At 49.0% G+C, this 16,178-nt stretch overlaps 1 protein-coding gene across 1 annotated transcript in view; it reads right to left on the minus strand.

Moving 5' to 3' along the window:
* Positions 1 to 16,178, minus strand: part of IREB2 (iron responsive element binding protein 2) — a 143,688-nt gene that overhangs the window by 63,237 nt on the left and 64,273 nt on the right. The window contains exon 11 of the mRNA XM_040413632.1: positions 12 to 109. Coding sequence (XP_040269566.1) covers positions 12 to 109 — 98 coding nt within the window. The remainder of the gene's footprint in view (positions 1 to 11; positions 110 to 16,178) is intronic.

Genomic DNA, 16,178 nt, shown 5'->3' on the forward strand with positions numbered 1-16,178 from the left:
AGTATTATTACCTTGGAATACTTTGGGATTCTTGTACCATTTTCTTCTCTGAGCAACTGTACAGCTTTCAAATAAGCTTCAAATATTCTTAGCCTGTGAGGATCGAGACCTATCATGGAGAAGAAAAGACAAGGAGGAAGACATCAGAATAAAATGACATCATGTAAAAGCATGCCACTCTACCCCACGTCCCAAGCTCGTCATTAGAGGTAAAGATAACACTTCCTCATTTTGCAGGTTACATATACAGTAGTTATAAACTATGACTTAAAAGGGATTCTGTCATCAGGTTTGGGGCTATAGAGATACGGACATGCACGGCTAGATCGCCGCTAGCATGTCCGCAATATATCTGTCCTATAGGGCTGTGTGCTTTTAATTTCTTTAAAAACGGATTTTATAGATATGCAAATGAGTGTTGAATGTGTCCAAGGGGCTGCACTAACCTTACTTGTGCCCAGCCACACCTGCCTGTGAAGGAGCCCAGCACCGCCTATGCCTCCTCCTTTCATCAACGAAAGATAGCCGTAATCCCGCGATGCGCGAGCTCGCGCATGCGCAGTTCTTTCCCTGAGCCTGATGCCAGCACAGGGAAGGAACACTATACCGGCACTGCGCATGTTCGCGCATCGCGAGATTACGGCAATCTATCGTTGATGAAAGGAGGAGACATAGGCGGTGCTGGGCTCCTTCACAGGCAGGTGTGGCTGGGCACAAGTAAGGTTAGTGCAGCCCCTTGGACACATTCAACACTCATTTGCATATCTATAAAATCCTTTTTTAAAGAAATTAAAACCACACAGCCCTATAGGACACATATTGCGGACATGCTAGCGGCGATCTAGCCGTGCATGTCTGTATCTCTATAGCCCCAAACCTGATGACAGAATCCCTTTAAGACTATGCTACTAATTTCTGCAAACAAAAGGGTATCTTCACCTAAGAGTGACCCTGTTCAAATGCAGGATTATAAAAACCCTTCCAAGTTAAAGGGGTTGCATAGTAGCAAATTTAAATAGCGGCCTGAAAGTTTGCCCACAGGAAAAAAAAAAAAAAAAAAAGAAGACGCCACTCTCACCAGGTGTTATAACAGTGGGACGATCAAGTGTTTTTTTTTTTTCCCCTGGCACACCTTCCCCCAAAGGTTTTAGGTTGCCATTATGCCAGAAAAACAAGATTTTTGTATAACTTACCAGTAAAATCTCTTTCTCGCTCTTCCTTGGGGGACACAGTAGACCTTGGGTATAGCTCAGCTCCTTAGGAGGCGTGACACTAAGTGAAAACTGTTAAGACCCTCCTCCAGCAGCTATACCCTCAGCCTGGAGAGAGAGACTGCGAGTTGCGTGTCCAAGTAGTGAGAAAAAGCAATGTCCAACAAGTGGAACCAACAAGCCAACTACCCAACGGGGCAAACCAAATCCGGAAACCGTGTAGAAAAAAAATAATGAATGGGTGGGTGCTGTGTCCCCCAAGGAAGAGCTAGAAAGATTTTACTGGTAAGTTATACAAAAATCTCGTTTTCTCGCCCATTTCCCTTGGGGGACACAGAAGACCTTGGGACATCCGAGAGCAGTCCAAGAGGGGGGGGACCACAGCTCCAAGGCGAAGCACCCGAAGGCATCAAGGAACCGCCGCCTGCAAACCCAGGCGGCCCAATGCAGCATCCGCCGAAGCCAGAGTATGCACCCTGTAGAACTTGGTAAGGCGTGCAAGGAAGACCGGTGGCCGCCTTGCACAATTACATGGCCGAAGCCCAATGCCTCCGGTCCAGGAGGCACCGACCGCTACGGTGACACCAAAGGCGGAACCCTGCCCTTGGTGCGGTAACCTCAGCAATAGCCATTCTGATGAAGCGGAGGAAAGCCACCCTGGAGGCCGTCAAACCTTTGCGCGGACCTGCTGGAAACACAAGAGACCGAGCGTCGACAAGAGTCGGAGATCTCCAAGTAAAACTGCAAGGCCCAAACAACGTCCAATCGGTGAAGTGTCCGTTCCCGGGGGTGGGAAGTGGAGGACGATAGCCTCGTTGAGATGAAAGGCAGATACCACCTTCAGAAGGAAGGAAGGGACGGGATGGAGAACAGCCCTGTCCTGGGGAAGGACAGAAGGCTCGGAACAAGAAGGGCCGCCATTCAGACACCCGTCTGAGACACACGATGGCTACAGAAACACAACCGTACAGGACAGGGTAGAGAGAACTTCTGTAACGGCTCCAAGAGAAAGCTTGGAGCGCCGAGAGCTCAGTATGTAGTTCCCAGGGCGGTACCGGGGGACGGTACAGAGGAACCAAAAGAGCCACTCCGTGGAAGAAGGTCTTGACTGGCCCAAGAGTGCCAGGGAACGCTGGAAGAGGAAGGACAGCGCCGACACTTGACACTTCAAGGAACAGAGTCCCAGTCCCAGGTCCAGGCCGGACTGGAGAAAGAAAGAACCATGGGGAGAGAAAGGCAGAGTGGGGGAATGCCCAGCTTCCCACAGAACCCCAGGTAAAAACCCTAAGTCCGACAACAGATCCTGGACGAAACACGGCCGTGAGCGAACACTAGTGTGCCCGCTGGAATCGCCTGGGCAAGCGGGAGAAAACCCAATGTAATCAGGCGCAGACCAGTAACACGGGCAGAAGAGTCGGCAAAACTGGTCCCGTCGGCCCCCGAGCAACGTCGTCCCGTATCCACCCGGAGTGGGGGAGCAGAAGGACAGACGGGAGGAACAGAAAGGGTCCGTCCAGCATCCGACCGATGCCAGGACAAGACAGGCTAAAGTCCATGTCGATGTTGCCACCACAGGAAGGGGTTCTACAGTCCCGGTGTGGGAGATCTAAGGACAATCTTGACCGAAGGGTAGTCCTCCCAAGTTACCGAGAAGGCAAGTCCACAGGAGGACCATTGCCTAGAATGGAAAACGCAATCTGCACCCAGCAGGAGGACAGAACGCGGTAGACCCGGTAAATAGGCACACAGCTAGTACTGCCAGTGTGAACGAGGGAGATGGTACGAGGCCACAAGGAACACCGGAACCATCCAAGTGAACAACCATGCTCTCCCCAGAGGGGAGGGCAGTGAAGGAACAGCCTCTGAAGCCTGGCCGGGGCAGAAGCCACATCGGAGTGATATGCCCCGAGCGGGAGCCAAAACAGAACAGGCGAGAAAAAGCAGTCGAGACAGAGGTCGGCATAACACCCTCCAACCGAAAGGAGGAGTGGGCAACAGGGAAGTCATAGGACAGCTCAAAAGCAGAACCCCCGCTACTCTGTGAGACACCCGGCTCACCGCCTCGCAGAAGGCGAATACCCTGAAGAACCCATAGTGGAGGTCCCCGCCCCTGGATAATCGAGCACCCAAGAGAAGTTGGGTGACCTTCCCGAGAAGAGCGGCCCGAACCTGGTAGCAGATCAGACTGAAGCGCAGAGGGCGCCAATAGGAAGGATTCGTACCACACTGCATCCGAAGAGGAGGAAATGGTAGTAGGCGAGGGAACCGTAGTCCCGCCAGAGCCAACGTAGAATTCGAGGGGCGCTGCAGACAGCACTCTCGTCCATGTGACCGCTTGCGCAGGGAAGCAATGGCGCGGGAGGACATATGGGTACGCATCTAGGAACCACGAACACTCCCCAGGTGGAAGGGCCAACGAACATGGTGGATACCGTCACAACGGAACCGCAATATACAATCCAAACCCGAGAATGAGTACCACCCAGCTCGGTGCAGTAGAGAGCCAGTAGAGCCCGTCCGGGTCAGGTGGACAGAATGATCTCTTCAGAGAAGAGTGCAAGGCTTGCGGCAAGCATCATATACCAAGAGAAAAAAAGTATGTCGCAGGAGGAAGGGAGGCATACGTACGAGCAGCCCCGTAAGCAGTGAGAAGGCCAACCCACCTACAGGAGGAGAAGGCATACACGGCCCAAACAACGCACAGAGACAAGAACGTCCGCTCACTGCAAAATAGTCACTCAGCGAAGAGGGCCAGCCACAGAGTCCCACAGTATCTACGGAAGTGCAACCTGAAAGGGAGTTATGCACAAGACTAGCACGGCATGCGATGGAACGCAAGCAGTCCGCCCAGAAAGGGGGGAAATGTACCTGGCAAACGCTGCAGTCGGCAAGAGTGCAAAGGGCCGCCCCAAAAGGGGGTGATGCCCAAGGCCAGTACCTACTTCAGAGAAGTAGGACATACCATATTTCGCCCAGAAGGGGGCCAATGCACATGGCCGCACAGTATCCAGCAGGAACGCAGGAGGTCCACCTAGTGAAAGGGGGACATGCACAGGGTTATCCTAGCATTAAAGAGGACCTTTCACTAGAATAAAACATCTAAACTAACTATACAGACATGTAGGGCGGCGCCCAGGGATCCCCCTGCACTTACTGTTATCCCCGGGCGCCGCTCCGTTCGCCCGGTATAGCCTCCGGTATCTTCATAGTTAGGCTCCACCCAGTTGAGCCTGCCGGCGTCTCATTCTCCCATGCTGTAGCGCTGGCCAATCGCAGCGCTACAGCATGGAAGAATGAGATGCCGGCAGGTTCCCCTGGGTGGAGCCTAACTATGAAGACACCGGAGGCTATAAACGGGAGAACGGAGCGGTGCCCGGGGATAACAGTAAGTGCAGGGGGATCCCTGGGCGCCGCTCTGAATGTCTGTATAGTTAGTTTAGATGTTTTATTCTAGTGAAAGGTCCTCTTTAAGTGATTGTGCAATAATCCACCCAACACCGAATTTCGTGAGAGTGCAACTACTCCGCCAATGAAGAGGGACATGTACAAGTCCAGCACAGCATATACAAGGACAGCCGTGAATCTCGTGAGCGTCCAAAATTCCGCCCATGGAATGAGGGGTGGTCATGCACAAGGCCAGCACCGTATCCAATGGGAGTGCAAGCATTCCACCCATGTTAGAGGGCCATGCATCATGGCCAGCAACGTATCCGGTGAGAGTGCAGTATGCCGCCCAGAAAGGGGGGTCATGCACATGGCCAGCATCGCATCCAGGTAGAGTGCGAGCACCCCACCATGGATGGGGGTCATGCACATGGCCAGCAACGTACTGGCGAGAGAACAACCACAGTCAGTGAGAGTGTATGTATGCCGCCTGAGGAAAGGAGGCATGCCCATGGCCGGCAGCGAATGCAGTGAGAGTGCAGCACACCACCCATGGAAGGGGGGTCATGCACATGGCCGGCAGCGAATCCAGTGAGAGTGCAGAATTCCGCCTACAGAAGGGGGTCATGCCTATGGCCGCCAGCGAATCCAGTGAGAGTGCAGCGTTCCGCCTATGGAAGGGGGTCGTGCACATGGCCAGCACCGAATCCGGGGAGAGTGCAGTATTCCGCCTATGGAAGGGGGTCATGCACATGGCCAGCAGCGAATCCAGTGAGAGTGCAGCGTTCCGCCTACGGAAGGGGGTCATGCACATGGCCGGCAGCGAATCCAGTGAGAGTGCAGCGTTCCGCCTATGGAAGGGTGTCGTGCACATGGCCAGCACCGTATCCGGTGAGATTGCAGTATTCCGCCTATAGAAGGGGGTCATGCACAAGGCCAGCCCGCAGCCAGGGAGAGTGCAGTATCCCGCCTAGGAAGGGGTGTCATGCACATGGCAGGCACCATAACTGGAGAGGGTGACGAATTCTGCCTATAGAAAGGGCCGCATGCACTTGGCCAGCGGCGTATCCCGGGAGAGGGCAAGAAACCGCCTAGAAGGGGAACATGCACCTGGCCAGCGCCGCAGCCGGGAAGCGCGACATGCTGCCTATGGAAGGGGGGCATGCATACGGCCAGCACTACTGAGATGAGGCTGCAGCGTCCTGCGCAGCCCACAAGAAATCGTTATTTTTATTATAATTTTTTTTAAATAACACAGCCTCTCTGAGGCAGGAAGGGGGCCACCATACAGGGGCACAGCCTCTCTGAGAGGCAGGAAAGGGGCCAGCCATACAGGCCCATGAGGAAACCAAGATCTTAGAGGGACGGACGGACGGACGTAGGGATGGAGAAGCCACTCTCTCACCATCAGCCGTCTTCACCCTCGGTCCGTTCCAGCAGGGTCGCCCCTTCAGCTATTGGCACCATAGTGGCAGGACGCTGGAAGAAGGACTTGGCGTGCGGGCGACCCTTGCGCTGGCGGGATGCAGGGGAGCTAGGCTGCCCTGGTCCACCTTGCCTTCTGTGGGGGAGGCAGCAGTGCGGGTGACAGCAGCCGCAGCTCGACCCCGGGAGAAACAGAGAGGTCTATTGCGTCTCTGTTGTCCCTGATGGTCTGGAAGAAAAAGAAAAAAGTAAAAATCTAAAATTAAACAACAAGGAGAAAAAACAGCCCTGCAGAGCAGGGAGTGTCTTGCCTCCTTGGACACTAAGCAAAAACTGGCAGTCTCTCTCTCCAGGCTGAGGGTATAGCTGATGGAGGAGAGGCTTAACAGTTTTCACTTAGTGTCACGCCTCCTAGGGAGATGAGCTATACCCAAGGTCTTCTGTGTCCCCCAAGGAAAATGGGTGAGAAACTCCTGTTAATATGTTTGGATCATTTGGCAGCAACAACATTCCTTATCCGCAAAATAACCACCAGATCTTCATTGCACGACCTTTCAAACCACAGATCACAGTCAATGGTTTCAACACACACAGACACCTCTCATCATTCAGACCAGCTTCAGTATCGTATCTGGTTACAATAGAACCTGTCCTTGTCCCTTGTTTAATGTTGGAAAAATAAAACTTACGTATTAGGGTGGGCTTACAAGCTTCATCATACATACAAATGGACAAATTCTGACTAGGTCCGGTCATACACAGAGAGCTGCTGGCCAACAGCTCTCTCCTCACCCTCGTTAGGTTCTGGCAAACATGCATGTGCCCTGAGTGGACTCTCCAACGACCTCTGCCGTTGGAAGAGAGTCAGGAGTCCCCACTGTACACATTTACAGGAATGCTAATATTTCATACTGGAAGGTCAGTAAATCGCTGGGTGTAAATGTAGTCACTCACTGGTCTTTATTAAACAAAACTGTCTAGCTCCACGTATTTTCCCTTTTATATTTATTTTCATTAACACCATATTATGGCCACATGTACAGAAGCTTACACTTCCTCCATGTTTAGGAGCTATATTCAAAGACAGAAGTACAATCACTGATATGCATTCACCAAATTAATTACTGTCCGAACCATAACGGGACTGAACATGCCTCCACAGGCTTTGGCAATGGCTGAAGGTGTGAATAAATGTAAAGCAGAGGTAAGGCTACTTTCACACCTGCGTTAGGTGCGGATCCGTCTGGTATCTGCACAGACGAATCCACACCTATAAATGCAAACGATGGTATCCGTTCAGTATGGATCAGTCTGCATACACTTAGTCAAAAAAAAGTCTAAGTGTAAGTCAAACGGATCCGTCCTGACTTTACATTGAAAGTCAATGGGGGGGGGCGTGGCCTGGTCGGGCATGTGAGCGGACGTGCCTGAGGGGAGCTCCTGACCTGCCGGAGGCTATCCCGAGGAATCCTGTCTCTGCAGCAAGCGCCGCTGCTTTAACTTTTACTGTGGGGCTCAGGAGAGTGTGCGGGCCGTGTACAGAGCGCCATGACTCGTATCGGCAGAAAGGAGAGGGAGCTGAAGGAGGCCGGCGTGTCCACGCCGGTCAAGCAAGATGGCGCCGCATCGGAGGTGCGGGCCGCAGACCTGGCGGCACGCTTGGGCAAATATGCCCGCTCAGTCACAAGCCTACCTCCATCTGAGACGCCTGCATCGTCCACCGATACATCAGGGGAGACAGATGAGAGGCTAAAAGCCTCAGAATGGCCGACACTGGAACAAAATCGCAAGCAGTTACAAGCAGAGGAGATTGCTGGAGCTGCAGCCTCTGATCCAACAGCTCCACCTAGTGGCCTTGCAACGCTATGTCCTCAGCATACACAGTTAGGACAGCCTGATGAACTTACTGGTAAGCCTACTTTTAAAGATATATTCAAGGCAGTCCAGCAAAGAAATAACTCACTTGCTCTTCTCACCGCTAACATGGGAAGTCTGCAAGAAAGTGTCTCCTTTCTCCGCCAAGACCTTAAAAAAAGTCACGGATAGGATGACTGAGGTTGAAGCCAGAGTGAGCACAGTGGAGGATCAACTGCCTCCTATTAAAAGAGATCTGGGCAAGGTTATTCACAATATAACCCTGTTGATGTCAAAAGCGGACGACCTAGAGAATCGTTCAAGAAGGAACAATCTCCGGTTGGTGGGGGTCCCCGAGAAAGCTGAAGGTCCTGATCCAGTATCCTTTTTTGAAGATTGGATTACAATTAAATTTGGCAAGGACTTGTTGTCCAGGATGTTTGCTATTGAAAGGGCGCACAGAGTGCCGTTACGCGCTCCGCCACCAGGGGCCCCACCGCGTCCAGTTCTAATGAAGCTGCTACACTTCAGGGACAGGGACACTATCCTTAAAAAAGCAAGAGATCATCCGGAGCTACTGATCAAAGGAAGCAAAATTGCAATTTATCCAGACTTCTCGGCAGAGGTCCAACGGAAGAGAGTCATGTTCATGGATGTGAAAAGACGCCTTCGGAATCTACAAATCCCGTACTCCATGATGTATCCGGCCAAGCTTCGTGTAGTGGCGCATGGAGAAGTTTGCTTCTTTGACACCCCCTTGGAGGCGGCACAGTGGATTGACTCCAATGAGCCTTTGTTGAAGAACTCTGCATCTGTGGGATGAGCGTCCTGCCTATTCTAGTGTTGGAGCACGTGAGATATGCCAGATGTGTTTAGGGACATGTTTGATATGTTCTGTGTATTAATGCTTTGAGTAATGGTCGATCCTTATTACTATCTACTGTTATTATGACCATCTGTTTATACTATCTGAGTTTTATCTGTAGGGTCTGCGGATCCTTACGTTACTATGGTGATGAGTTGCGGGTGTCGCCGGAAAATGTCTAACTATGTTTATGCACTTTGGTTATGTTCAGCACGCTGCAGATTCACCTACATGTGGGCAGGTCAATGTGGGTGACCCGTTCTGTGTGTACATTCTTGCACGGGTTTTCCTGTGGCAATTATTCCGCCATATACATGGCCGACCGTAGGGAAATTTTTTCGCCCTGCCAGTGGGTTTTTGCTGGGTAGGGATTATGTCCTTGCCGCTAGTTGTTTTGTTTTGGGGTTAGTTTTAGGGGGTGGGAAGGGGTGGGCTAAGCGATGAAGTGGGGTCCGAATACTTCTATGGTGTGCAGGAAGTAAAGAGCAAATGTGTGTGATGGCTGCGGTGTACGTGGATGGTAAATATACTATATGGTATTATGGCGAATAATCTTAAGATAATAGGGTGGAATGTTAGGGGTTTAGGTGATTCAAATAAACGTACTGCGATGTTTATGGCACTACAACACTTTCATCCTGCTATAATTTGTCTGTCAGAGACTCATTCATCTACTAACACTATTTCGGTCTTGCAAAGGCCGTGGATTGGTCAGGCATTTCACTCCATATTCTCTTCTCATTCCAGGGGTGTAAGTGTTCTAGTGCATAGATCTCTGCCATTTATGTGTCACTCGTCTCGCTTAGACGATAGTGGAAGATATGTTTGTCTCCATTGTACTTGTTATCATTGGACCTTTATATTAGTGGCGGTATACATTCCCCCTCCCTACAGTAGTGAGGTATTAAAGGAAATTATGAGATATGTTGAGGATCAGCCTCAGTGCCCTATCCTGATCATAGGTGATTTTAATACCTGCCCTTCAGCGACACTGGATAGGGGAGGGATGACGGGAACTAATAGGGACTCTAACTTTGCTAGTGTACTGCGGGAGCTGGATCTACATGACATTTGGCGGGTGAGGAATCCGAGTGCGCGTCAGTTTTCGTGTTTCTCTAGTTCTCATCATTCACTGTCACGGATTGATCTAGCGATAGGTTCGCCTGATGTGTTGTCGTTGGTAGCGGAAATTAAAGGGTTTCTGTCAGCCCGCAAAACTCATTTTTTTTTTTTTGGATAGTTAGATTCCTCATAGTGCGATATAGCAGAATATAATGCTCTTACTTACTTTCATGCGGCCGATTCTTTATAAAACGAACTTTTATAATATGTAAATGAGGGCTCTACCAGCAAGTAGGGCGTCTACTTGCTGGTAGCTGCTGCAGAAATCCGCCCCCTCGCCGTGTTGATTGACAGGGCCAGCCGGGATCTCCTCCTCCGGCCGGCCCTGTCAGTAATTCAAAAATCGCGCGCCTCGCGTCATTCGGCGCAGGCGCTCTGAGATGAGGAGGCTCGTATCCTCAGCACTCCCTCAGTGCGCCTGCGCCGATGACATCACCGAAAGAGAAGAAGTCATTGGCGCAGGCGCACTGAGGGAGTGCTGAGGATACGAGCCTCCTCATCTCAGAGCGCCTGCGCCGAATGACGCGAGGCGCGCGATTTTTGAATTACTGACAGGGCCGGCCGGAGGAGGAGATCCCGGCTGGCCCTGTCAATCAACACGGCGAGGGGGCGGATTTCTGCAGCAGCTACCAGCAAGTAGACGCCCTACTTGCTGGTAGAGCCCTCATTTACATATTATAAAAGTTCGTTTTATAAAGAATCGGCCGCATGAAAGTAAGTAAGAGCATTATATTCTGCTATATCGCACTATGAGTAATCTAACTATCCAAAAAAAAAAAAAAAAAAGAGTTTTGCGGGGCGACAGAAACCCTTTAAATACTTACCTAGAAGTCTCTCCGACCATTCCCCGATTTTTATAGAATTACATCCGGGCGCTAGGCGCCTCCCTGGGATCGGGATATGGAAACTTAACCCGTTTTGGCTACAATTAGTGGATGGGGAGAATGGCATGGTGGAGGAATTGAAAGAGTTCTACGCGCAAAATGCTGGGTCAGCAAGTGTGGGTGTGGTGTGGGATACTTGCAAAGCGTACGCTAGAGGCCTATATATTCAGAAAATTAGCAGACATAAAACTAAATCTCGCGAAACCCTGAAAAAGTTGCAAGCGGTAGTAGTGGAGGCGGAGGAAAGGTTTGTAGTTGCACCTGACAGGGCAAGTGAGGACTCCCTTATAGCAGCTCAGGCGGGATTGAAGCAGCATTTAATGAAAACGGCAGAAAATCCGTCCAAAATCTTGTCTATTCAGGGTCCGTCCAAAATCTTGTCTATTCAGAGGGCTGATGGTTCTCTGGCCACGGCAGATGAGGAGATTCTGTCAGTTTTCCACACTTACTATGAATCCCTGTATAGGACTAAATTAAAGGTGGATTCTACTAATATAGCTGAGTATCATGCAAAGATTGAGGTTCCGAGACTATCCGCAACGTGTGCAGCAGGGCTAGAAGGTCCCTTAACACTCAAGGAGATGGAATTAGCCTTACAATCATTTCCCAATGAGAAAGCTCCGGGGATAGACTGTTTACTGATGGAATTTTTAAAAAAGTATAGTAGTGTCTTAATGCCCCACTTAATGTCAGTCTTTACTGAATCCCTTCAAACAGGAAACCTTCCCGCTTCTATGAAAGAGGCTATTGTAGTGGTACTGCCCAAACCTGGTAAGGATCCCAAATCCCCTGACTCGTACAGACCAATTTCACTGTTAACCTCTGATATTAAGATTCTGGCGAAAGTTTTAGCGAATCGTCTGCAGTCGGTCATTTCCACTATTATTCATAGTGATCAGGCGGGTTTCATGCCGGACAAATCTACTTTGGTGAATCTTAGACGCCTTTTTCTTAATACTCAGAGAAGAGATGAGTCTGTCGGAGGGCGTGTCATCCTCTCACTGGATGCGGCTAAAGCCTTTGATAGTGTTGAATGGTGTTATCTATGGGAGGTGTTGCGAGTCATGGGGTTTGGGAAGACCTTTATCTCCTGGGTTCGATTGTTATATAATGGCCCCACTGCTAGGATACGGGCGAATGGGGGAACGTCGGATTCGTTCAGTCTGGGTAGAGGGACTCATCAGGGGTGCCCATTGTCCCCCCTTCTGTTCGCTATCGCGATTGAGCCGCTTGCCTACGTATTGCGCTCATCTGTCAAGATTGTGGGATTTCCCTGCGGGACTTGGGAGGAGAGGGTGTCCCTTTACGCTGATGACATGTTAATATATTTGGGCAATGTGGAACAGTCATAAGGCACTTATACGGGAGTTTGGGGATAGGTCTGGTCTCCGTATCAATTGGGACAAATCTACTCTCCTACCGATGGATGAATCTGCTGTAACTCTTGTCCCGAATTCTTGTCCATTGCAGATTGTGCATCAGGTCAAATATCTGGGGATAATGGTTACAGCACATCCTAATAGTTATATTAAACTGAATGTTGAGCCGTTATTAATCACAATGTTGGATAAAATCAAGGCATGGTGCAAGTTACCGCTATCTGAAATTGGGAGGAGTAACCTTCTTAAAATGATTCTCATGCCCACACTCATGTATATATTGCATAATTCCCCGGTATGGATTCCTCGCAGAATATTCATAAAGATTGATAGGTTGTTTAGAGATTTGATTTGGCGCCATAAAAAAGCGCGGATTGGGCTGGACACTCTGCAGAGGGGAAAAGAGGAGGGAGGGCTAGCAGTACCGAATGCATGGTTGTATTACATCTCGGCCCAGCTGCAACAGTTGAGGGGACGGGGAAGAACTCCTGGAGATGTTGCCTCGGCCAGATTGGTGGCACATATTATTGGGCACAGTTCTCCGGTGGCTCTATTGGAAAATAGCGGAATTGTAGGTAAGCTGTGCACCCCACACTTTTTATGATGTATAAGGTTTGGCAAAAAAGCCGGGCGCTGTTATCAGTACAGGGGTTTACGCAGTTTTCCCCTATCTGGAGGAATCCGCACCTTCCTGAAATATTCCAGTTAGATGGCTTTTCACCCTGGGAGCGCAAAGGAGTGAGATATTTATGTCAACTTCAGAGTGCTGCTGTTTTCAAGTCCTTTGAACAGCTGAGAAGTGAATTTGGTCTCCCACACTCGGCCTTCTATCAATTTTTACAACTTCGTTATGCCTTTCAGACACAGGCTAAATCTGTGTCGCTGAAATGCACTGTGGTCCCGTTGTTTCAACAACTCCTCACAAACAGCTCCTCGAGCGGTCTGATATCCTCTATCTATAGGAACTTGTATGTGAAGTCATTGAAGCAAGGGGTCTTAGCAGTCAAATCTAAATGGGAAAGGGAGGTCGGGCCGATCTCAGAAGAGCAGTGGAAATCGCTTTTGGCGCTCACTCCACAACTGTCAGTTTGCGAGGGGCAGCGTATGTCCCAGCTGTTTTTAATACACCGGGTGTATAGGACGCCAGAGTTTTTATGCCGGATAGGTGTTCGGGAAGGTGCGGATTGTCCTAGATGTGGCAGGAGTCCTGCATCCTTGTTGCACATGTTCTGGGATTGTGCGGAGCTCCGGAACTTTTGGTCCGCGGTTTTAGCCCTAATAAAAGACGCATATAATATTGCAGTCCCGCCTGGGCCGAGAGCGTGTGTGGTCGGGATATTAGACATCAAAAATCGTCATCATCGTTTGGGAGTACAGCGTCTACTATTTCAAGCTAGGAAACTCATAGCTAGATTTTGGCTTAGACCTCAATCTCCGACTAGGGGAGAATTCCTCAATAGAATGTCAGAGATATTACGCTTAGAGAAAAGTGTGTATGTTAAAAGAAACTGTGTTGGGAAGTATGACAAAATATGGGATAACTGGGAGAAATGCAGGCTACAGTGTCCGGTTTAGCCTTTCCTCGTAGCTGGACTACGGGGTAGGAAGAGGCGCAGTATTGGTTTATGTAGGCTCTCTATCTCCTCTATCCTAATTTACTCTGGATGTATGCTGTATGAAGGTGTGTAGTACTACGCAGGTCGGGTGTGCAGAGGTCTGATACACAGACAGGAGGTGTACACCAATGGATGTGCCTTTGACATGTTAATAAGATGTCCAATCTTGGAGTTTGGACCCGCTCCATCGCTTGGGTAGGGAGGGGGGGGGGGGGGGGGGGGGGAGTACTGGGCTTTAGTTGGGTAGGGAGGGTTGGTTTCCTGTTGATAAATTATTGGATGGGAAATGCGGTTCTGTACCAGGTATACTTTGTAACTAGAATACGTGATTTTATGTGCTTCTTGTACCATGGTTTATGTTACTTGTGATACTTATGTAAGTAACTATCTATCCGATCGTGTAATGCTACGGTATTTTTGTCATCTACTGTTGCATGTATGCTGTACAGACTGTCTTCCTTTGCTTTTTTGTGATTTTTTGAAAAACCAAATAAAAATTATCTGATTTAAAAAAGAAAGTCAATGGGGGACGGATCCGTTTACAATTGCACCAATATTGTGTCAATGTAGACGGATTCGTCCCCATTGACTTACATTGTAAGTCAGGACGGATCCGTATGGCTCGGCACCGCCAGGCGGACACCAAAATGCTGCGAGCAGCATTTTGGTGTCAGTCTCCAGAGCAGAATGGAGGCGGAACAGAGGCAAACTGATGCATTCTGAACGGATCCTTATTCATTCATAACGCATTAGGGCTAAACTGATCCGTTTGGGTCCGCTTGTGAGAGCCCTGAAACTGATCTCACAGGCGGACCCTGAAACGGCAGTGTGAAAGTAGCCTAAGACATTTGTCTTGTAAAACACAACATACAGCGTCACTGGTATTAAAGCAGAACACAGATCCACGGATTTGTCGGATTGCCAGCGGGGATCAGAAAGGAATTGTTGTTGTCACTTTATTGCAAATTGGGTTTCTGTCGTTAAAACAATATTTTGTGGGCTTTCCTCTGGTTTGCAACTATTAAACTGCTGACCTTGACATATTTAGGTCTTTTTTCAACCGACTAACTACGTAGATGATTAAAGTACAGGCAGAATGCTGTAGGCAGATTTCACACAGTTCTTTGTTTTGTTTTTTTTAACTGCAGTACGTTCCAGTTATGGTATTTTATACATTTCTGTAAATGAAATGAAAAAAAATAAAAAAAAAAGGTCAAAAATGTGTGAACAAAAAAGCCACACCAAAAAAATAAAAAATAAAAAAAAAAGGTCAAAAATGTGTGAACAAAAAAGCCACACCAAAAAAATAAAAAATAAATAAAAGCTTGCAAATAAAGCAGCTATGAAAAAAAAGTGTGTGGTTTTACAGGTGTTATGCCTGCAAGTCTTAGGCCTCTTTCAGACAAGCGTTGCGGGAAAATGTGCGGGTGCGTTACAGGAACACCCGCTATTTTTCCGCGCGGATCATGTGATGGATCAAGTGATGGATCAAGTGATGGATCAAGTGATGGATCAAGTGATGGATCAAGTGATGGATCAAGTGATGGATCAAGTGATGGATCAAGTGATGGATCAAGTGATGGATCAAGTGATGGATCAAGTGATGGATCAAGTGATGGATCAAGTGATGGATCAAGTGATGGATCAAGTGATGGATCAAGTGATGGATCAAGTGATGGATCAAGTGATGGATCAAGTGATGGATCAAGTGATGGATCAAGTGATGGATCAAGTGATGGATCAAGTGATGGATCAAGTGATGGATCAAGTGATGGATCAAGTGATGGATCAAGTGATGGATCAAGTGATGGATCAAGTGATGGATCAAGTGATGGATCAAGTGATGGATCAAGTGATGGATCAAGTGATGGATCAAGTGATGGATCAAGTGATGGATCAAGTGATGGATCAAGTGATGTCACCACAGGTCCTGTTCAGCAAAGGAGACAGAAGGAGAGGCCGGCTGCGCAAGCAAGTGGATTAAGGAGAGTTAAATTATTATTTTATTTTTTAACCCCTCCAGCGCTTATTGTACTATGCATTCTGTATTCAGAATGCTATTATTTTCCCTTATAACCATGTTATAAGGGAAAATAATAATGATCGGGTCTCCATCCCGATCGTCTCCTAGCAACCGTGCGCGAAAAATCGCACCGCATCCGCACTTGCTTGCGGATGCTTGCGATTTTCACGCAACCCCATTCACTTCTATGGGGCCTGCGTTGCGTGAAAAACGCAGAATATAGAGCATGCTGCGATTTTCACGCAACGCACAAGTGATGCGTGAAAATCCCAGCTCATGTGAACAGCCCCATAGAAATGAATGGGTCGGTATTCAGTGCGGGTGCAATGCATTCAACTCACGCATCGCATCCGCGCGGAATACTCGCCCGTGTGAAAGGGGCCTTAGGGTTTTCCAAAGCCACTTGGGGACATTT

The sequence above is a fragment of the Bufo bufo genome, chromosome 1, assembly GCF_905171765.1.
Source record: "Bufo bufo chromosome 1, aBufBuf1.1, whole genome shotgun sequence".
NCBI classification, from domain to species: Eukaryota; Metazoa; Chordata; class Amphibia; order Anura; family Bufonidae; genus Bufo; species Bufo bufo.